At 44.0% G+C, this 22,932-nt stretch overlaps 1 protein-coding gene across 1 annotated transcript in view; it reads left to right on the top strand.

Moving 5' to 3' along the window:
• LOC126354224 (uncharacterized) overlaps positions 1-22,932 on the top strand; it is a 280,875-nt gene that overhangs the window by 67,932 nt on the left and 190,011 nt on the right. The window contains exon 3 of the mRNA XM_050003708.1: positions 9,761-10,020. Coding sequence (XP_049859665.1) covers positions 9,761-10,020 — 260 coding nt within the window. The remainder of the gene's footprint in view (positions 1-9,760; positions 10,021-22,932) is intronic.

Below are 22,932 nucleotides of genomic sequence, written 5' to 3'. Positions count from 1 at the left end.
GAAATCGCTTCAATCATTTGTAATAACCCTGTATATAATGAGAGGCCAATGTCAAAATACCCAGACTCGTGAACAGGGGTCGACGAGAAGTTCATGAACTTACTCCACTTATTGCCCGAACCGACCGTTTCTGAGCCAAAAACGTCCTTTTAGAATGAGAAGAGTTACACCAGAACATAATATTATACGACATAAGGGAATGAAAATAAGCAAAGGAGACTAATTCTCGTGTCGAACGGCCACTCACTTCAGATACCGCTCGAATAGTAAAAATGGCAGCTTTAAGTCATTGAACAAGATCCTAAACGTAGGCTTTCCGCGAGAGTTTACTATCTATCTGAACGCCTAAAAATTTGAACTGTTCAGTTTCACTAATCATATGCCCATTCTCTGAAATTAAAACGTCAGGTTTTGTTGAATTGTGTGTTAGAAACTGTAAAAACTTACAAGGTACACTCCTGGAAATGGAAAAAAGAACACATTGACACCGGTGTGTCAGACCCACCATACTTGCTCCGGACACTGCGAGAGGGCTGTACAAGCAATGATCACACGCACGGCACAGCGGACACACTAGGAACCGCGGTGTTGGCCGTCGAATGGCGCTAGCTGCGCAGCATTTGTGCACCGCCGCCGTCAGTGTCAGCCAGTTTGCCGTGGCATACGGAGCTCCATCGCAGTCTTTAACACTGGTAGCATGCCGCGACAGCGTACGTGAACCGTATGTGCAGTTGACGGACTTTGAGCGAGGGCGTATGCGGGAGGCCGGGTGGACGTACCGCCGAATTGCTCAACACGTGGGGCGTGAGGTCTCCACAGTACATCGATGTTGTCGCCAGTGGTCGGCGGAAAGTGCACGTGCCCGTCGACCTGGGACCGGACCGCAGCGACGCACGGATGCACGCCAAGACCGTAGGATCCTACGCAGTGCCGTAGGGGACCGCACCGCCACTTCCCAGCAAATTAGGGACACTGTTGCGCCTGGGGTATCGGCGAGGACCATTCGCAACCGTCTCCGTCCCGCACACCGTTAGGCCGTCTTCCGCTCACACCCCAACATCGTGCAGCCCGCCTCCAGTGGTGTCGCGACAGGCGTGAATCGAGGGACGAATGGAGACGTGTCGTCTTCAGCCATGAGAGTCGCTTCTGTCTTGGTGCCAATGATGGTCGTATGCGTGTTTGGCGCCGTGCAGGTGAGCGCCACAATCAGGACTGCATACGACCGAGGCACACAGGGCCAACACCCGGCATCATGGTGTGGGGAGCGATCTCCTACACTGCCCGTACACCTCTGGTGATCGTCGAGGGGACACTGAATAGTGCACGGTACATCCAAACCGTCATCGAACCCATCGTTCTACCATTCCTAGACCGGCAAAGGAACTTGCTGTTCCAACAGGACAATGCACGTCCGCATGTATCCCGTGCCACCCAACATGCTCTAGAAGGTGTAAGTCAACTACCCTGGCCAGCAAGATCTCCGGATCTGTCCCCCATTGAGCATGTTTGGGACTGGATGAAGCGTCGTCTCACGCGGTCTGCACGTCCAGCACGAACGCTGGTCCAACTGAGGCGCCAGGTGCAAATGGCATGGCAAGCCGTTCCACAGTTCCACAGCATCCAGAATCTCTACGATCGTCTCCATGGGAGAATAGCAGCCTGCACTGCTGCAAAAGGTGGATATACACTGTACTAGTGCCGACATTGTGCATGCTCTGTTGCCTGTGTCTATGTGCCTGTGGTTCTGTCAGTGTGATCATGTGATGTATCTGACCCAAGGAATGTGTCCATAAAGTTTCCCCTTCCTGGGACAATGAATTCACGGTGTTCTTATTTCAATTTCCAGGAGTGTAGTTCTCATTGACCTACAATCATGAAATTTGCCTACCTGTTCCTGAGAAAAAAGGATCTTAACAGATGATGGGAGGGATACGGTCGAGCAACAAATGACAAAACAATTTTTTTCATGTGATATAATTACAAATAAACAATTTTCCGATTTTTTTCCTTTGGTTGTAGTGTGAAACCTCGCTTCTTGGCAAATTTCATGATTGTACGTCAACGAGAACTACCCTGTAAGTTTTGATAATAGAGTTTGCGATTGTAAAAATGTGTGACATAAGTGGCCATAACGTTTGATTGAACTGACTTACAAGCTTAAATGTTTTATACCGCCAAGGGACCGTAGACCGTAACGCATGACATAAATTTCAACCTTATGCATCTACCAGTGCCTGAGGAAAAGGGTTTTGAACAGTCGGACAGACAGACAGAAGGACGGTCAAACTGATCCTGTAAGGGTTTCTTTTTTACCGAGAACTGACTGTTTTACAGAATGTCTTCATCGTGATGAATAGAACAAGTAATTAGTTCCTTCGAAAAGGTTTCTTTCCACTTGAAGCACAATCATATTGCTCTGAATGTACCACTGATAAATTTAAATTCGTGAATGCGCTCAAACCCTCTACATCACTAAACCTTTATGTCATTAATACGAGCACCATCTTCACTGCAAGTCAATTAGATACAAATCACTTGGCAATGGAGAGGAACTTTACAAACTAATCTCTTTCCTACTCTCTCTCTCTCTCTCTCTCTCTCTCTCTCTCTCTCTCTCGCACACACACACACACACACACACACACACATATATATATATATATATATATATATATATATATATATATATATATACTCACACATACACACATACGACATCCGTAACGTTGTCAATCGAAAACAAAATTGGTGTGGCCTGCGATCTCAATGCATTTGAAGGTAGCCTGATCATGATGTTCGGAACGCTCCACTTATGACGTTGTGTGCGCACTGGACTCTGAACGAGTCACAGTGTCAAAACTTTACTCTGAGTAACAACACTGGAAAACTGTTGCCACCGTAATAAACAGCAGTGGGCGACAACGTGTTGGTAACAAGAGTCACCAACGCCTAGTGCAGATTGTAATGACTGACAGACTGCTACACAGTACAGCAAACCACTCATCAACTCAATACAGGACAATATCAACAGTTGTGAAGCCATGACATCTAGAACATCCAAAAGAAGTTGAAGAACGCTATGGTGGTGAAGGTTTAGCTGGCTTCTCAGATCGTACCACCTGAATACCTTTAAGCACTGTGCGGACGCCGGTGAGAGAGAGATGCGTGCGCTGGATCCAGCTCCTCCTAAATTCTGTAATTTGTAGGTGTCACTTGAGCGGCCATGGATCAGAATGTCCTCCTTAAGATTTGCTGTGTTTCGCATACTCCCTATCAAGCTGCGTAGCTGCCGTCATCAGGGCGACAGTTGGTGCGGTACGCCACCGGTTATGTTGTAAATGCGTAGACCTTCGCAACCAGATTCAGTTTTTCGTGTGTCGAATCGCGCCGTAGTTTAAAACAACTGACATTGAGAGGATGAAGGCGCGTTTCAATCAGTGTTGCAGTGGCCTTCGTGTGCCTCTACTGGTGAACTGTGTTAATGATGGTCGACTTAAAATTCGTCATGATCGCTCCACTGGAAATGAAATAACTTCACAATTTTAAAAACTGTTGGCACATTTAATTTCCTATGCTCGAAGAAGTGGGTAAGTTGATTGGTTTTATGCTGTTGGAGCGCTTACCTGTCCTCCTGGCTCACCCTGTATAGTGCTTAAATACAGAGTATAATGCTCTCCACAAAATTACAGAACGCCCAGTTGCTCCCCATTCTGTGGATCAGTTTGTCCAGCGAGGTTTTGCAGATGCTTCATAGTGGCGGCGTTACAGACGCAGTAGTTTGGCCTAGAGCATTTCCTGCGTAGACAGTCTGATGTAAAACCGGGGAACGATCAGCCGTCGCTGCAGATGCGTCATGCACCATGTTGCGTGTTGTTCTTTACCATGCCTTCACTGTAATGTCAGACATTATTACTGAGCAGAAGGGACCAGGGTCATAATACTCGTACATCGCGACAATGGCGCAAGTACAAATGCAGAATGTTATATCTATAGATAGCAGTAACCCCACATGTCTATGAAACAGAAGCTGCGCTTCCCGGTCGCCTAACACGATGTCACCTATATGAGCGCACTAACGCTTCCGTATCGGCATCACAATATTGGGCACGGTCGTAAAGCGCCCCAGGGGAATGCCACACGTCGAAAGTCACTGTCTTTGTCGAGCACCCCGAGTGATACTTCACAGGTGAGGCTGCAAAGTCTAAATATCTTCACTGGATCACATTGCTCCTTTCTGACTCGAGAGCTGCGTGACAAACGCGCATTACGTATGATGAGAACCACTACATCCTTCTACTAACACGGAATGTTGTAGGCAATTTAAATGTTTTTGTAGAGGTATGCCGTGTGTTTCAGGGCTGTCCCGCCACCATTTAACCCGCACGATGGTGGCATGACGCAATGTTTTTTCGCAGGTTTAAAACATCTCCTAAATTGCAATCGCCATGTAATTAGTGCCATTTCCAGTGCTTTTAGGCGGGTCACCGAGAGCTATTCATATCAATCAATACTCTCCTGCTAGTCAGTAAACCTGAGAAGACTTCTATAAATGTGTTAGTGTACAATGCATGCGTAATGTGCAGCGCATGTCTCGAGAATGAAAGAGAAGAAGACCCACAAAATTTTAGAACTTTTAGGTTGGTTTCAATGAAGATATTTTGCAATGGTAAACTGCAAGTAGAAAAGACACACATATCCTTACAGTTAAGAGTAAAACTTCTTAGGGAATAGACAGTGACTACTTATTTACAACCCTCACTGAAACATAGTAAAGAGATTGTTAATTATTGAAATGTTGTGACGTCTTAGCAAGTGTGCTTTGTATTCTATTGGACAATATAGAGTGCAGTTATTTTTCATCGACTGTGTGTCAAGAATAACAAGTAATTCTGAAATCCCTGCCACCTTATTTCTGAATCACTGAAAAATTTATGAGCAACGGTATATAACGACTTTAATAATGAATAACATGAATTTGATGTACAACTGCCCTTTATTAAAGTACAAGTAATTTGTCTCCTACAAAAGAAAGACGAATATGGCATTAGGAAAAGGCACACAAAAGTTGAATAAATTAAATTAATCAAGATACAGTCACAAAAATGATTCAGCTAAATAAGGGGAAAATGATGACATAAGTCATTAGATGGAGTAGATAATTCCTTACAAGGTATCTGAATAGCGTCTGTTAAAGGTTAAGATACACTAAAAAACTTAAAAGTTTTAAATCCTAACAAATTCGAAAACAACCTATAATTTTTTATTACACATTCATTCAAATAAAGCCACCTCTACGAAAATTGAAAAATTAAAAGAAAGATGTCAAACTATCGGAAAATAAATCATAAAAACTGTTTGTAGAAATAATACACATAAATAACTAAAATTACAGTACTAATAAGGTAATTAGTAATATCTATTTCTTAGCAAAAAATTAAGAATTGTCAATCTATATGATACTTTTTACCATTATAATTGCTTTTTCTTGGCAATGAAGTCCATCTAACTCATGCCGCCTGTAAGAATTTTAAACATGAAACAGCTACTTTTTTTAATATTCTGCTTATAATATTTTTATTAAACTAACATAAAGGTCACCATCTGCTATATCTATATAGCCACTCTAAAATAAATACAATCTAACCCCTAAATTTGCATAATCTTATTATAATTACTTAAATAAAACTGTGATACATAAAATCTTAATTTAATAATGAAGCGTTTATTTATTCTTGGTATTCAACAGCAAATTACTTTCACTACTGTTTTGTGGTTCAAAATGTCCCTAAGTACTATGGGACTTAACTTCTGAGGTCATCAGTCACCTAGAACTTAGAACTACTTAAACCTAACTAACCTAAGGACATCACACACATCCATGCCCGCGGCAGGATTCGAACTAGCGACCGTAGCGGCAGCGCGGTTGCGGACTGAAGCGCCTAGAACCGTTCGGCCACCGCGGCCGGCTGTTTTGCGCTCGTTAGTCTGAATACTGGTCTGCTGCACATTTCCATACCACTCTGTCCTGTGCAAGCTTCTTTATTTACGCATAATTACTGCAACCTATATCGATTTTTCACTAGGATACTGAAAAATTATCAATGAGAGTTTCAAAATTAGAGCAACAAATTATATATGTTTTTTTCATTGTGGAACATAGTGATGTTTTTGTATCTGCAGTGCAGAGATATTTCTATACAGTTTGCCGTCTGCAGCTAACTCAGAAGTAAATTGAGTCATATTGAAAGATTGTTAGCAGTAAAATGAAACTATTGGTGTTTAGTTTTTAATACGTTGTTAATGCTACATTACATTTTTTTTTACAATGTGCTGTGAACACTGTTTTGTTATCATGAATGAGAAACATCTGAATCACTGTTTTAATGATGTTTTCGTTAGATTGTTACACTGCTGACAAAACTATCTTGCAGCAATAGGTGAGGAAGTGGTCTGCTATTCGTTTTCCATTCTGTGTACCAATGGAGATGGTTGTTTCCTGAGACATGTCAATTATTAAGGAATGCTTTGTTACCTATATTACTATATTTTTTTGCTAGATTATTGTAATGCTTTGAAAAATGTTTCTACTTTTTGCTGTGATTACGTGTTACTTATGATGTCCTTTGTAATTTGATGAGAGTTTCGGGGAGAGTTTGTATAGAGATTCATTGCAGAGGGTTACCTGTAATTTAATATTTCTTTTTATTCCATTTGGTTTTTTATATATGAGGAGCCTTGTATCAAAACCAGCCAAGTCAATGAAGAAGTATTTTTCAATATAGACAAGAAACCTCCTTAGGCAACACATTGTCTCATCCTTAATAGTTCAATAATAAAGTCACGTTATTCTGTGAAATATAATTCATAATGAACCCTTTTTTGTTGGTTTAGGTTTTGACTTGCAATTTCATTTAATTTTACTCTTTTTTCATAAATCCGTACTCTTTCTAACATCCAAAATCTTGTAAAAAAGCGAATAAACGAAAATTAACTGATATTGTAATTATTTTTCCTTATAGCACTGAAGAAAGCTTTTCAACATAATTGGATAATACCATATCAAGAAGAACATCAGAAAAATTAGGAGAATACAAACTAAGTTTTCTCTCACTGACGTCTGTAGATCACTTAAATCTTGAACACAATAAAAAGATAATAATCTGCAAATAATCAAGTATGTTAACATAATAATTATGATGTAGACACTGTTCATTTTTAGTCACTAATATTGTTAGGTCTGCAATTTGCTTTCATTTAGATTACAATATCAGGCATTTCCTGTTAACCACTGATGTAGACTTTGGAGAATGTGTTGAAACTCTCTTTATCATTGCAAGCTGTTTTATTGCCTGATATTACCATTCAGAAAACTGCAATAACTGAAGACCTTCCCATGTTGGACCAAAATCTTCTACAGGAGGTTTTTTATGTCTTTTGTTTTAGAGACAGCTAGAGTCTGTAAGGATGTTATGCTCTCCAACTTCTTTTTCAGTATCTTTTATTTCTGTCAAAGAAAGAAGCTCGCAATAATGGAAATTAGTTCAAGTGGTTAATGTTGCCAACATACAAATGAAATATTACAACTGCAAACAAATGAAATATTACAACTGCAAAGGATGTGCAATACAAGGAATTATTTTGTTTGCTGATACAGTGCAACAACACAAGATATCAGAAAAAAATGCTGCGGCATGAAGATTGTTTATCGTTCTTTGACATGGCCAGCTATGAATTCACTGCCTGCAGACTTGGCCTGCTCTATTGCATGGTGAAGAATTCAGTGCTTCGTAACACGAAGACATGGTCAATTTTCAAGCATATTCTTGTTTCATCTGATAGTGGTATACTTCTACTTTAAATTGATAACTTTAACTAATTTTCTTAGTGACTTGCTCCATTTTGATACTAGATGTCTCATATGCTAATTTTCTTCAGACATTATTAGGTTGACGCGTAAGTTCGTAGCGCTTTTCCATAAGTTTAATAAACACAACAGATACACATAACAGAGACTATAGTCATCAATAATATATTATGCTTCACTGTTCACAACAGTCTGCCGATGCTGGGGTAGCTTTTCAATTCTGTGAATGTAGAAATGACGTCGTTTTGAGGCGAGGAACTCATCGTGCAATGTTTGGAGCGCATTTTCATTCGGAAAGGAAGTTTCTTGAAGGTTGTTCGATACAGAGCTGAAAATTTGAAAAAGTGATAGATTAAGATCAGGTGAAGAAGGTGGGTGTAGAATGACTTCCCAACCCAGCTCTTGTGTAGATTTTTGGTCAGACTAGAAGAATGCGGGCAGGCATTGTCGAGGATTAACATCACTTTACGCAGTCTTCCTGGTCGTTTTTCTTGGATTGCAAGACGTCTCAGTTGTTGATAATAAATTTCAGCGGTGATTGTTCCACCTGTGATAGGAGTTCGTAGTACACCACACAGTCGCTGTTCCAACAGATGCATAAGATCATCTTTTGTGGACTCACACAGTTCTTTGTACAGAGAGTTGCTGCTTTGTTTGGGCTCAACCATTCCATTCTTTTCGTTATGTTAGCATAAAGACATCATTTCTCGTCACCAGTAAGTATAAGGGATAGGAACGGTCAGTGTTGTTCACTAGCCACAAAAAATGCACATATGGCCACCTGCTGATTTTTGTGACCGGCTGAGAGCATGCAATACCCACATACGCAATCTTTGAACCTTCCCCATTGCATGAAAATGTTGCACGATGGTGGTTAATCATATTTCCCAGTTCTCAAGTATACTGACGTGAATCATTGTGGATTAATGTGTCTAAACGATCTTCATCAAACGCCAAAGGTCTTCCTGAACGTGAAGAGTCAGTAATGTCAAAATAATCCTCCTTAAAAGGAGAAAACCATTTACTTGCCATACTCTGCATAAGTGGCATTATCACCATACACGGCTCAAAGATATCTGGCTGTCACCCCTCCATTGGATTCAAACAGAGGAATATATCTCAAATATTCCGATTGTATTGTACTGTATGTTGACCGGGGGCCTAGAAACGACGGAGGGGTTCCGTCCCGTCGCAGCTGCAGTGGTCCACAACCCCACGACGGCTACCGCAGTCCACTTCACCCCTCCGCCGCCCCACACCGAGCCCAGGGTAATTGTGCGGTTCGGCCCCCGGTGGACTTCCCCAGGGAACGTCTCACACCAAACGAGTGTAACCCCTATGTTTCCGTGGTAGAGTAAGGGTGGTGTACGCATACGTGGAGAACTTGTTTGCGCAGCAATCGCCGACATAGTGTAGCTGAGGCGGAATAAGGGGAACCAGTCCGCATTGACCGTGGCAGATGGAAAACGGCCTAAAAACCATCCACAGACTAGCCTGCTCACCGGATCTCGACACACGTCCGCCGGGCGGATTCGTGCCGTGGACCAGGCGCTCCTTGCCACTCCGGAAATCCGTGCTTTAGACCGCACGGCAAACCGGGCGGGCCAATATTCCGATTTCTCCACTAGGCATTCCATTTTGTAGGGTCCAAAGTTCCAGTCATTATCACCAAATGACCAAAAACATAATATGTAAACTCAAATAGCAACAGTGAACTAAAAATAAAATATGATGATCGACAAATACTCATAGCCATCAGAACACCAACATGCAAAACAAAAACACTACGAAGTCATGCACCAACCTAGCACTTCCTGTGCAGAGTTGTTATTGCATTAAAGTGGGTAGTGGGAGCAGGTGCAGGTACAAATACTGCCGTGATGTGTGTGCACGCAGTGTCGGACATCCACTGCACGTTCGGAGGCAGCAGCGGCAGCGACAGCGAGGCAGCCGCCCCCGGCGTCCGCGACTCCATCTCGGCGCGGCTGCGAAAGCCGGAAGGGTTCCGCGGGTCGCCGCTGTTCGCGGACGAGCGCCAGGCGGACCCCCTGACTGACCCCGTCTGCCAGATCCGGCCCGAGCCCGCCGACCCCGAGCAGCTCTCCTACCGGCTGCTCGTCACCGACTTCTCGCGCTGCGGCGTCCTGCGCCGCAATGTGAGTACACACCCGCAACGCAGCGCCGGCTATCACCAACATTTATACTCTGCAAGTCACCCAATAGTGTGTGGCGGAGGGCACTTTACGTGCCACTGTCATTACCTCCCTCTCCTGTTCCAGTCGCGTATGGTTCGCGGGAAGAATGACTGCCGGAAGGCCTCGGTGCGCACTCGAATCTCTCTAATTTTACATTCGTGATCTCCTCAGTAGGTATAAGTAGGGGGAAGCAATATATTCGATACCTCATCCAGAAACGCACCCTCTCGAAGGCTGGACAGCAAGCTACACCGCGATGCAGAGCGCCTCTCTTGCAGAGTCTGCCACTTGAGTTTGCTAAACATCTCCGTAACGCTATTACGATTACCAAATAGCCCTGTGACGAAACGCGCCGCTTTTCTTTGGAACTTCTCTATCTCCTCCGTCAACCGATCTGGTACGGATCCCACACTGATGAGCAATACTCAAGTATAGGTCAAACGAGCGTTTTGTAAGCCACCTCCTTTGTTGATGGACTACATTTTCTAAGGACTCTCCCAATGAATATCAACCTGGTACCCGCCTTACCCACAATGAATTTTATGTGATCATTCCACTTCAGATCGTTCCCCACGCATACTCCCAGATATTTTACAGAATTAATTGCTACCAGTGTTTGTTCCGCTATCATATAATCATACAATAAAGGATCCTTCTTTCTATGTATTCGCAATACATTACATTTGTCTACGTTAAGGGTCAGTTGCCACTCCCTCACCAAGTGCCTATCCACTGCAGATCTTCCTGCATTTCGCTACAATTTTCTAATGCTGCAACTTCTCTGTATACTAAAGCATCCTCCGCGAAAAGCCGCATGGAACTTCCGACACTATCCACTAGATCATTTATATATATTGTGAAAAGGAATGGTCCCATAACACTCCCTATGTGGCACGCCAGAGGTTACTTTAACGTCTGTATATGTCTCTCCATTGATAACAACATGCTGTGTTCTATTCGCTAAAAACTCTTCAATCCAGCCACACAGCTGGTCTGATATTCCGTAGGCTCTTACTTTGTTTATCAGGCGACAGAGCGGAAGTTATCGAACGCCTTCCGGCAGTCAAGGAAAATAGCATCTACCAGGGAGGGAGCTTGTATCTAATATTTTCTGGGTCTCATGCACAAATAAAGCGAGTTGGGTCTCACACGATCGCTGTTTCCGGAATCCATGTTGATTCCTACATAGTACATTCTGAGTTTCCAAAAACGACATGATACTCGAGCAAAAAACATGTTCTAAAATTCTATAACAGATCGACGTCAGAGAAATAGGTCTATAGTTTTGCGCATCTGCTCGACGACCCTTCTTGACTGGGACTACCTGTGTTCTTTTCCAATCATTTGGAACCTTCCGTTCCTCTAGAGACTTACGGTACACGGCTGTTAGGAGGGGGACAAGTTCTTTCGCGTACTCTGTGAAGCACTTCTGTATTTCTCTTGTGTGATCATCCTTCAAATATGCACAGCGGACACCCATAACAGTCATCATGCTACTGTCACCACCTCGAGGCTTGAGAACCGCCTGAATTCCGCAGGAAAGACTTTCACGTGTAGTTGTTTTTTTTTCCTTTTTTTATGAATAAGTCTTATGGGACTTCACTGCTAAGGTCATCAGTCCCTAAGCTTACACACTACTTAACCTAAATTATCCTAAGGACACACACACACACACACACCCATGCGCGATGGAGGACTCGAGCCTCCGCCGGGACCAGCCGCACAGTCTATGACTGCAGCGCCTGAGACCGCTCGGCTAATCCCGCGCGGCTTCACGTGTAGTCAGGTATGCAATATACAGTTGGAACCACTTACTGATGATTAGATTCCGTAGAGCTACAAAACTGTAGGCATGTTACTTCGTTCTCTCGCAAATTTGCCCATACATTTTCTGTCGGATTAATGTCCGGTGATTTAGCAGTCCAGTCGGGATGCAATAGGGTATCTAAGAGTACAGGATTGTGCTGAGCAGTGTGTGCTGAGGAGGGTTTTTTTCACACTTGAGAGAGTGCAGAAAAGCTTGTTCATAACGAAACATTTATTAATCAGAAATATCCAACTATCTTCCGCAGACACGCTACTCAGTTGGGTCAGCAGTGTGCAGACCCAGTCAGCAATAGCAGGTATATGTCACCCAGCAGTTCTGCTGCATCGTAGAAGGCTCACACGGTTGTCACAGGCGGTTGATGGCCATCAGGCGCCTCATCTGCCGTAGTTTTCAATGGACAGTGGCAGACACCAGCCTGTGCAGGCTGATCTCCGAACTGCTCTCATTGGGGGTGTGCGCCCAGGAGATCTGCCCTCCAGCCCATCCTGAAGTGCTCGTTGTCATGTTTAGTCTGACCCGTGGCCTTGAGTTAGGAGACAGCGCCTGGCACCATCAGAGTCGGCTCCAGCAATGGCATGAGCAGCAGCTGTGGCTTCCCCTCATGATGGCGGATGGCGTACACCTCCTTGGCCCTACTGGCCAATCCTCCAGAGGCCCAGCAGAATCATGGCGGTCTCTGCACCCTATCTGTGATGACTCGGAACTTAGCGCTGCAGCTTGCAGTGGCAGTCTCTGCAGCAAGATTGCGAAGATTGTCGACGATTAAGTAGTAAGAGTGTGAACAGCTGCAGTTTAGAGTGATATTAGGAAAGGCGTAGTATACAGGGTGGATCATTGACAGTGACCGCGCCAAATACCTCAAGAAATAAGCATCAAACTCGTCTGGGCTTGAAGGGGGAAGCCAGATGGCGCTATGGTTGGCCAGCTAGATGGCACTGCCACAGATCAAACGAATATCAACTGCGTTTTTTTTATAAAGAGGAACTCCCATTTTTATTACATATTCGTGTGGTACGTAAATAAATATGAATGTTTTAGTTGGACCACTTTTTTCGCTTTGTGATAGATGGCACTGTAATAGTCACAAAGTAGTTACGTGGTATCACGTAACATTCCGCCAGTGCGGACGGTATTTGCTTCGTGATACACTACCCGTGTTAAAATGGAACGTTTACCAATTGCGGAAAAGGTCGATATCGTGTTGATGTATGGCTATTGTGATCAAAAAGCCAAACGGGCGTGTGCTACGTATGCTGCTGGACGACAAAATCCAAGTGTCCGGACCGTTCGCTGGAGAGTTACGTTATTAAAGGAAACAGGAAGTGGTCAGCCACATGTGAAACGTCAACCACGACCTGCAACACGACCTTGGCGGGTTAACGTATGGTGCGACATTGTGGGAGCAAGGATAATTGGCCCCCATTTTATCGATGTCAGTCTAAATGGTGTAATGTATGCTGATTTCCTACGTGATGTTCTACCGATGTTACTAAAAGATGTTTCACTGCATGACAGAATGGCGATGTACTTCCAACATGATGGATGTCCGGCACATAGCTCACGTGCGGTTGAAGCGGTATTGAATAGCACATTTCGTGACAGGTGGATTGGTCGTCGAAGCACCATACCAAGGCCCGCACGCTCAAGGGATCTGACTTACCCCGGATTTCTTTCTGTGGGGAAAGTTGAAGGATATTTGCTATCGTGATCCACCGACAACGCCTGATAACATGCGTCATCACTTTGTCAATGCATGTGCGAACATTACGGAAGGCGAACTACTCGCTGTTGAGAGGAATGTCGTTACGCGTATAACCAAATGTATTGAGGTTGACGGAGATCATTTTGAGCATTTATTGCATTAATGTGGTATTTACAGGTAAACACGCTGTAACAGCATGAGTTCTCAGAAATGATAAGTTCACAGAGGTATATGTATCACATTCGAACCACCGAAATAAAATGTTCAAACGTATTTTTTTTTCTTTATTGTGATTTTAATACTCGTATAAAAACAGGTAGGCTGGCAGCAGCACAATACGCCGCTCTTCAGCCCAAGATATTACAATGGTAGAAAAGTGGATACACACGAGTTGGAACATAAAAAACATTAAGCCGTTCACACCCGATGACAATCCAAACTACAAACTGTTGACACGACGCGCAAACACTGGAGATGTCGATGGCACAGGTGAACGATGGAGTACGACGGTGAACACTGAACACTAAACACGACGCCACACACGAGACACTAATGGCGATGATCTCTGGCGCGCGAATGTCCAAATAGCGTGTGCGAGTCTGGTGGCTGCCGAGAGGGGAAGAAGGGTGGGGGGGGGGAGAGGAGAGAACAAAGATGCCAATGACTGAGGAGATGGGAGGAGGAGTACAGGGAGAGGGGAGAGGAAGCCCGGGGGAGGAGTGAGGAGAAATGGAGGAGGGAGGGAAGGGGGAGAGAAGGGAGGGAGGGTGCCCAAAAGAGAAACACAGGAAGAGGGAGGGAGCATCAAAGTTGGTAGGAGGGGTAGATAGAGGGGAGTAGGGCATCATCAGGGAGGGGGAGCTGGCGGAAGCCACCTTGGGAGAGGGTAAGGAGGGTGGAGAGATGGAGAGCAGGTGTGACATGGGAATACAGGCGCAGCAGCGCGCAGGGGTGGGAGAGGATGGGGGAGACAAGTGGGTGAGGAGGATCGAGTTTACGGGAGGTGTAGAGGATCCGTAACCTTTCAAGGAAAAGGAGGAGGTGGGAGAATGGAATGAGGTCATATGTTCAAACGTACCTACGTTGTGTATTTTAATTTAAAAAACCTGCCTGTTACCAACTGTCTGTCTAACATTGTGAGCCATATGTTTGTGACTATTACAGCGCCATCTATCACAAAGCGAAAAAAGTGGTCCAACTAAAACATTCATATTTCTTTACGTACTACACGAATATGTAATAAAAAAGGGGGATTTCTATTTTTAAAAAACGCAGTTGATATCCGTTTGACCTATGGCAGCGCCATCTAGCGGGCCAACCATAGCGCCATCTGGTTTCTCCTTTCAAGCTAGACAAGTTTCGTTCTTTGTAGTTTTTTCGTTTGACGCTTATTTCGTGAGATATTTGGTCCGGTCACGGTCAATGGACCACCCTGTATATGCTGGCACTTCATGTGAGCTCTGCCGTGGTGGGGGCAGCACTGACATCACTAGTTTTATAATATGCTCAGATCTCCTAGTGGCTTCGGACTTTCGTAACTTCGTCTTTAAGATATTCGGTTCTGCTACATGAGTGGCTGAATAGTTATTCTTGGGTTATAAGTGGTTTTTCTTGTGACACTTTGATTTGTCACCATTATGACGATATCTGCCTGTTGCCATGATGTCATTGTGCTTCCTTTGCGTACTGGGACGCTCGGCCGGTATCACTTGCCGCAATCGTTTCCGTTTTTACCTCTGCATGCTAAGCATTTCCTTAGCTGGCAGTTTGCCAATCGTTGACGCACGCGGATTCTGACGTCGCCAGTGAAGAACTTCAAAAAATGTTTAGTGTTAGCCTGCGGTACTGTTCTAGGGGGCAGCAGTAAATCAAACCAGACACATATCTGTGCAACGCTGTGAATATTGATGTCATGTTGAAAAACAGGAGTATCGACAATTTAGTAACCATGAAGATGTAGAGTAAAGAGCAACATTAGGTGACTGAGAATGTCGAAATAAGCACCCTGTCTATATTTACGGTGACCTGAATGAGTGAGTTTGAATGCTGGTACGAGGAATAGACTACGAGACAACAGCTAAGGCACATCCGACACTTTCTAAGGAACAATTGCGCAATTCCTACGGAACAATCGACAATTGCTACGGAACACCCGACCTATTATAGTGAAACGAAAAGTAGAGGGCGGGGCGCGTTAACTGCAGCAAAGCCTGTGCACGAATGCTCGGTATGCATTCGACAATTCATGCAGTAAGGTGTTTGATAGAGACTGTTGTGGAACCAATTAGTGTGACGTTCCTTGTGGTATGGGACCATTTCTGCCAGACATCATTTGAGTGCTTAAGATCATGGATGAGCAGGTTGGACGGCTCGAAGCCGTCCAAAGTGTCACTGCTGTGGTGAAAAGTGTCGTTTCTCATTTGAAAAAGGCTGCTGAAGGTGGAAATGCTATGCGAAAAGCATGCCGGTGATCATAGACGGACCGCTACACCGCAAGAGGATCGATACGTATCCGTAATGGCGAAAACGAACGTACATCTCGTTCCCAGTCAGACCGGTGCAGACGTTGCAACTGTTACACGTACACGTGTCTCTGCCAGAACCATTTCGCGGCTATTAAATCACGCTTTTTTTGTGGCCGGGAGACTGTTAAGTACATCGTACTTCAACCATGCCATCGTCGAGAAAGATGTCGTGGGCGTGGGGAGGATGTTTGTCAGGCTCAGCAACAGTGGTCCAGATTCGTGTTCTCCAACGAATCACGTTTCACTGTGACAAGTGGTTTCAGCCACTAGTTAGTGTGGGGATAGAGAGGAGAACACGTTATAAACGAAAGACTGTTGCTGAACGACTTCGATATGGCCTAGGCGCTATGGTGTATGCAGGCATTATGTACAATGGCCGAACGCCGCTGTGTGCGAGATAACCTTGCAGCACAAGTAGGGTGATTATTCTGGATCACGGCCGCCTGTTTAGAGACGCTGTAGGTCCCAACTTTCTGTGTGTGGACGACAATGCTCGTCCACACGGGACCGCTCAGATGTCTGACACACTGCAAGCTGAATGTATTGAGCGTACGGAATGGCCTGCGCACTCCCCAGACCTAAACCATGTAGAGCATGGCTGGGATGCTCTAGGCAGACGTCTTTCTCAAAGAACCCCCTATCCAAATGGTGTACGAACTGAAAACCGCCTTAAGAGAGGAGTAGAACAATATCCCCAAAGAGCTTAACTATTCCGTCTGCAGCGCTCCAAAGAGACCAGTGCGTTCTTTTAGGGGTTGACTCATACTTTGTCGAGTGATCTAATGAAGTATTTTATTTTTCAGCAAGATAATGTTAACAGGTTAAAATTACTTTATGATTGACGCTGTAGAGAATCGAGTATGCTGAGGTGTATGACTGTGTGTATGTTTGTATGATTGATAGGATAGCAGGGGGGAGGCGAGAGAAACTGTCTACGTTTATACGTCGTGACTGCTTGTTGTAGCATAGTCCACCCGTTAAACTTATGAATCTCCTGAGAAATATACAAACCAGCTACATGATGTTACAGCTGTTCAATGATCCTTTATTGAAATGACCAGTTTCGCAGCTTACAGCTGTGTCCTCAGGTATACATACAGGTAGAAAAATGGTGGAAAATAAAATAAACAACGTAGTCTATACCCCAAGCTAAAAAATGGTGTAGTGAACAATGGATAAGAGTACTCACAGTCAATTTGTATAAAATCTGCACCAGGGTTAAATGGGCGACGCAACATTCTTAATCAAAATAAAATATCCGTCGAAGGAACGATAGTTAGGTAATAAAATCGTCAGAACGATGAAGTCGACCACCTCAGACAGCAAGATATCCTACAATAAAAAACGTCTACTCAGATGTATACCTGAGGATGCAGCTGTAAGCTGTGAATGTGGTCGCTTCAATAAAGGGTCATTTAGCAGCTGTTGCGGTTCTTCCTTTACTAAGATGTGTTTCCATACCCGTGGCTGCCCGAAGTACACGAGGTGAATCTAAACATTGTTCCACTCCCACACGACATTTTTGCTATAGGCAACATGCAGGAACTATGAAAAAATAGTCTAAAAATATATGTCTGTTTAAAAGAGTGATATATGTTTATGAGTAACATACAAAGAGGACGATACTGAAAGCTTAAATTCGATAGGAAAACGCAAGCAGCGGTTTAGGAAGCAGTTTTTTCAATGTAATTACCTCTCTGAGCGCCTGGAACGAAATTTGTTTGTAGAATATCGTGAAAAGTGACACCAGAATTTTTGTAATGGTTATAATTGAAACCCTAACTAGTAGCAAGTAAGATTTAACAATGTTTATTTGTATCAAACTACGACCGGTTTCGGATTTCTTACAAATCCATCTTCAGGTGGTTGTTAAAGGGTCGTTGTTACCTTTGTGGGGCCATATTTTATATCCGTTATTGATTTGCTGTACTCGGGTAGACAGGAAGTTCTTTGTTCATTATTTGATAAGGTTTGCCAGAGATTTACTTCTTACGACCTCTGTCAAAGGATGTAGTAAAGGGTTTTGAAGTTATTAAAACGTGCCGGCCTTGGTGGCGAGCGGTTCTAGGCGCTTCAGTCTGGAACCGCGCGAGCGCTACGGTCGCAGGTTCGAATCCTGCCTAGGGCATGGATGTGTGTGATGTCCTTAGGTTAGTTAGGTTTAAGTGGTCCTAAGTTCTAGGGGACTCATGACCTCAGATGTTAAGTCCCATAATGCTCAGAGCCATTTAAAAACGTGAAGTGTGATGAAAATCCACATGCTGTATGGTCCTGTATGCCGAAATCACCCTGTGGTTCTGTTGTCAATTTTAAAACTAACTTATAAACCTCGTATTACAGCCACGGTTTTCATAATGCCAATGTTCGATAAAATAGCGATCAGAATTTTTGTTGTAATACGAAAAAGGAAGGCACATTGGCGTTTATCGGCTCTTCTCATTAGAGACGAAGCCTAAGTTTGAACCAGTGAAGAAACTCTGCCATTCCCTTTCAAAGGAACCACCCCGTTATTTGCATTAAGTGATTTAGGCAAATCACGGATACCGTAAGTTTGGTTGGATGGTCGCTGATTTGAACCACCGTCCTTCAGAATAGAGTCCTGTGTCGCAACCACTCTCTTGGTTTGTTGCAGCAGATTGGCAACACTAGTATGTGGCCAGGTTTAAATCACCGCCACACAAGTGACGCTCTGACAGGAAGCAGAAACGCAAACAGAAGAGCTGGAAGCGACAAACTTCTTATTGGCTTCTGTACACCAACAACAGCACAGAATCTGATAGACAAGTACTGCCTGTCTGGTTGATCCTAGTGGGCCTTAGACCGTGCGTTGAAAGGGAAAATGAAGCGTCGGTCGAGAAATCTGTCTGCCAAATTCTTGGTGACAAATGACAAGGGGATTCCGGTAGGAAAATTGGACTTATGGAACATCCTATGTCAGGTTTTCGGATTTGAGTTAAATTCGAAATGGGGACGAAGTTAGAGAGATGAGTAGGTGATTTGGATCTAAGTAAAACTCCCGACAAGAATTCAAGAAGTATATTGAACACGTATAATTCAGGTATTTCTCTCCAACCTTTCGTTTGTTTCATCGGTAGCTGACTTCAGCAGTTCAGAGAGAATGTGGTAGGTTTATTAAAATGAGAGTACTTGCAAAATAGGAGTTATAGGACAGAATATAGTGATCGTGAGCAGTGAAGACAGTATGGTCAACCGATCTGATAATATAAATTAAATGTATGGTCTACAGCGGTGTAAGTCCACTTTGGTGTAGATAATTCACACATTGAAACTTCCTGGCAGATTAAAACTGTGTGCCCGACCGAGAATCGGACTCGGGACCTTCGCCTTTCGCGGACAAGTGCTCTACAATCTGAGTACCGAAGCACGACTCACGCACGCTCCTCGCAGCTTTACTTCTGCCAGTATCTCGTCTCCCACCTTCCAAACATTACAGAAGCTCTCCTGCGAACCTTGCAGAACTAGCACTCCTGAAAGAAAGGATACTGCGGAGACATGGCTTAGCCACAGCCTGGGGGATGTTTCCAGAATGAGATTTTCACTCTCTCGGTCGGGCACACAGTTTTAATCTGCCAGGAAGTTTCATATCAGCGCACACTCCGCTGCAGAGTGAAAATCTCATTCTGGAAACATCCCCTAGGCTGTGGCTAAGCCATGTCTCCGCAGTATCCATTCTTTCAGGAGTGCTAGTTTTGCTAGGTTCGCAGGAGAGCTTCTGTAAAGTTTGGAAGGTAGGAGACGAGATACTGGCAGAAGTAAAGCTGTGACGACGGGGCGTGAGTCGTGCTTGGGTACCTCAGTGGTAGAGCACTTGCCCGTGAAAGGCAAAGGTCCCTACTTCGAGTCTTGGTCGAGCACACAGTTTTAATCCGCCAGGAAGTTCCATATCAGTGCACACTCCGCTGCAGAGTGAAAATCTCATTCTGGAATTCACACATTGTTAATTTCGATTGGCTTGATTGGAGCAAGCTAGGTTAAGAGCTGTTAATGCAATGTTTAAATAAACTCGATGACTTTGTGGATATTTTAACAGTCCTGCCTTGTCTGATTAATCATTAATTGTTTTTCGACTATGAGAAACGTCATCAACTTTTGGAATATGTGTGTGACCAATGAACGCACCTATCAGAATCTTCAGGTGGCAGTAGATCACAGCCAGTTAATGTAAAACGCTGGGTAATAAATTGCACCAAATAAGTGACAGGAAATTTGTTAATGTGAGAGGTGCATTAAGTTTTACGAATCTGTGGAGTAATATTTCAGAGGAAACTGACGAGCTGTCATCGTCAGGGCCATGAGCGTACGTGAAATGTTCAGTGCTCGTATTAGCTCTTCTCTGCAACGATAGTGGAGAAGCAGCCCTCTAGAATAAGGGATACAATAAGTGAACTACACTGTATAGGCAGAAACTGAGCTTTACAATTTTCCTTCTAATGAGCATGCGTCTAAATTAGAAGTACCGGCTGGCCATACTTAAAGTGCAGCTATTCACGGAGTATGGCAGCGAAACGTGGTACATATATTAACGCGTCAATGCGGAATCGATTTATGTAGACAAAAATTAGTTCAAATTTTGGCCACCAGGCGCTGTACACTGTATGACGGTATGACATCCACGATGTCATTGTACAAGCCGTAACGTGAATGAACACTATGGCTATTGATTAGAGAGACCGTGGCCTGTGAGTGAAATTGTTTTATGTGAATGTTAGCAATTACAGTGCTTAACTTCGATAGTATCCCCGACTGAAAGATCTGAAGAGAGCTCATCAAATCGTTTATAGAAGAAGCTAATGAAATTTGAAAACACGGGTGAGCTTGGTGTGGCATCTGGAAGAGGAAGGCGTCCCATCGCGGTGGAAGTTATTGACGAGATTGCTGCTGCTGTAACTGACCATGTAGCACGTGCCCCGAGTAGTGCTAGTGCTTTTGCAATGTCACGAGAGTTGTTCATTCCACTGTCAACAGTGTGAAAAGCTCTGCGGCCCATTTTATGCTGGTACCCCCCCATGAACCATCGACCTTGCCGTTGGTGGGGAGGCTTGCGTGCCTCAGCGATACAGATGGCCGTACCGTAGGTGCAACCACAACGGAGGGGTATCTGTTGAGAGGCCAGACACACGTGTGGTTCCTGAAGAGGGGCAGCAGCCTTTTCAGTAGTTTCAGGGGCAACAGTCTGGATGATTGACTGATCTGGCCTTGCAACATTAACCAAAACGGCCTTGCTGTGCTGGTACTGCGAACGGCTGAAAGCAAGGGGAAACTACAGCCGTAATTTTTCCCGAGGACATGCAGGTGAGCAAGCAGTAAAGGAAACAAAAGAAAAATTTGGAGTAGGTATTAAAATTCATGGAGACGAAGTAAAAACTTTGAGGTTCGCCGATGACATTGTAATTCTGTCAGAGACGGCAAAGGACTTGGAAGAGCATTTGAACGGAATGGACAGTGTCTTGAAAGGAGGATATAAGATGAACATCAACAAAAGCAAAACGAGGATAATGGAATGTAGTCAAATTAAATCGGGTGATGCTGAGGGAATTAGATTAGGAAATGAGACACTTAAAGTAGTAAAGGAGTTTTGCTATTTAGGAAGTAAAATAACTGATGATGGTCGAAGTAGAGAGGATATAAAATGTAGACTGGCAATGGCAAGGAAAGCGTTTCTGAAGAAGAGAAATTTGTTAACATCGAATATAGATTTAAGTGTCAGGAAGTCATTTCTGAAAATATTTGTTTGGAGTGTAGCCATGTATGGAAGTGAAACATGGACGATAACTAGTTTGGACAAGAAGAGAATAGAAGCTTTCGAAATGTGGTGCTACAGAAGAATACTGAAGATAAGGTGGATAGATCACGTAACTAATGAGGAGGTATTGAATAGGATTGGGGAGAAGAGAAGTTTGTGGCACAACTTGACTAGAAGAAGGGATCGATTGGTAGGACATGTTTTGAGGCATCAAGGGATCACAAATTTAGCATTGGAGGGCAGTGTGGAGGGTAAAAATCGTAGAGGGAGACCGAGAGATGAGTACACTAAGCAGATTCAGAAGGATGTAGGTTGCAGTAGGTACTGGGAGATGAAGAAGCTTGCACAGGATAGAGTAGCATGGAGAGCTGCATCAAACCAGTCTCAGGACTGAAGACCACAACAACAACAACCCGTACAAGATCTAGACAGTGCAGGAACTGAAACATCACGATCCACACCAACGTTTTGAATTTGTTGTTAGGTCTCTGGCGCGAATCGAAGTTGGTAACATGTAGCCGGGCAGTATTCTATGGTTCTGTGGAGTGCTGAAGCACATTTTACATTATAGGGCCCAGTGAAATCATAGAACTGCCGAATATGGATTCTGTTAAACGGCGTGTTGGGCCCGAAGACCAATTGTACTCGCCGTATATGACTGTTTGGTGTGGATTCATAGGCACTTTTATTCTCGGTCCGTTATTCTTTGAAGAGAATACACACAGAGAGCTGTCAGGCATATCGTGGCGTCTGCACGTTATGGAGACGTCCCTGTAGAGCATGTGATTCCTGCTTTGGAAGAGCGCAACTGTGAGGAAACCATTATTTTCATACAAGGTGCGACAACACCTCATATCGCTCGCTCAGTGACAGTTCTGCTTACTGCAGCCCTCCACGAACGTGTTATCTCCAGAGTTTTTCCAAATTCGTGGCCTACAAGGACTTCTGATCTGAATCCATGTGATTTTTGGCTCTGGCATATCTAAAAGAACACAATTATCAGGGACAGGTTCGGACTCTACGTGACCTGAAAGACATTATACAGGAACACGTT

The sequence above is a fragment of the Schistocerca gregaria genome, chromosome 3 (assembly GCF_023897955.1).
Source record: "Schistocerca gregaria isolate iqSchGreg1 chromosome 3, iqSchGreg1.2, whole genome shotgun sequence".
NCBI classification, from domain to species: Eukaryota; Metazoa; Arthropoda; class Insecta; order Orthoptera; family Acrididae; genus Schistocerca; species Schistocerca gregaria.
Note: the sequence above shows the minus strand (reverse complement) of the source record. Positions and strands in the feature narration are given on the sequence as shown.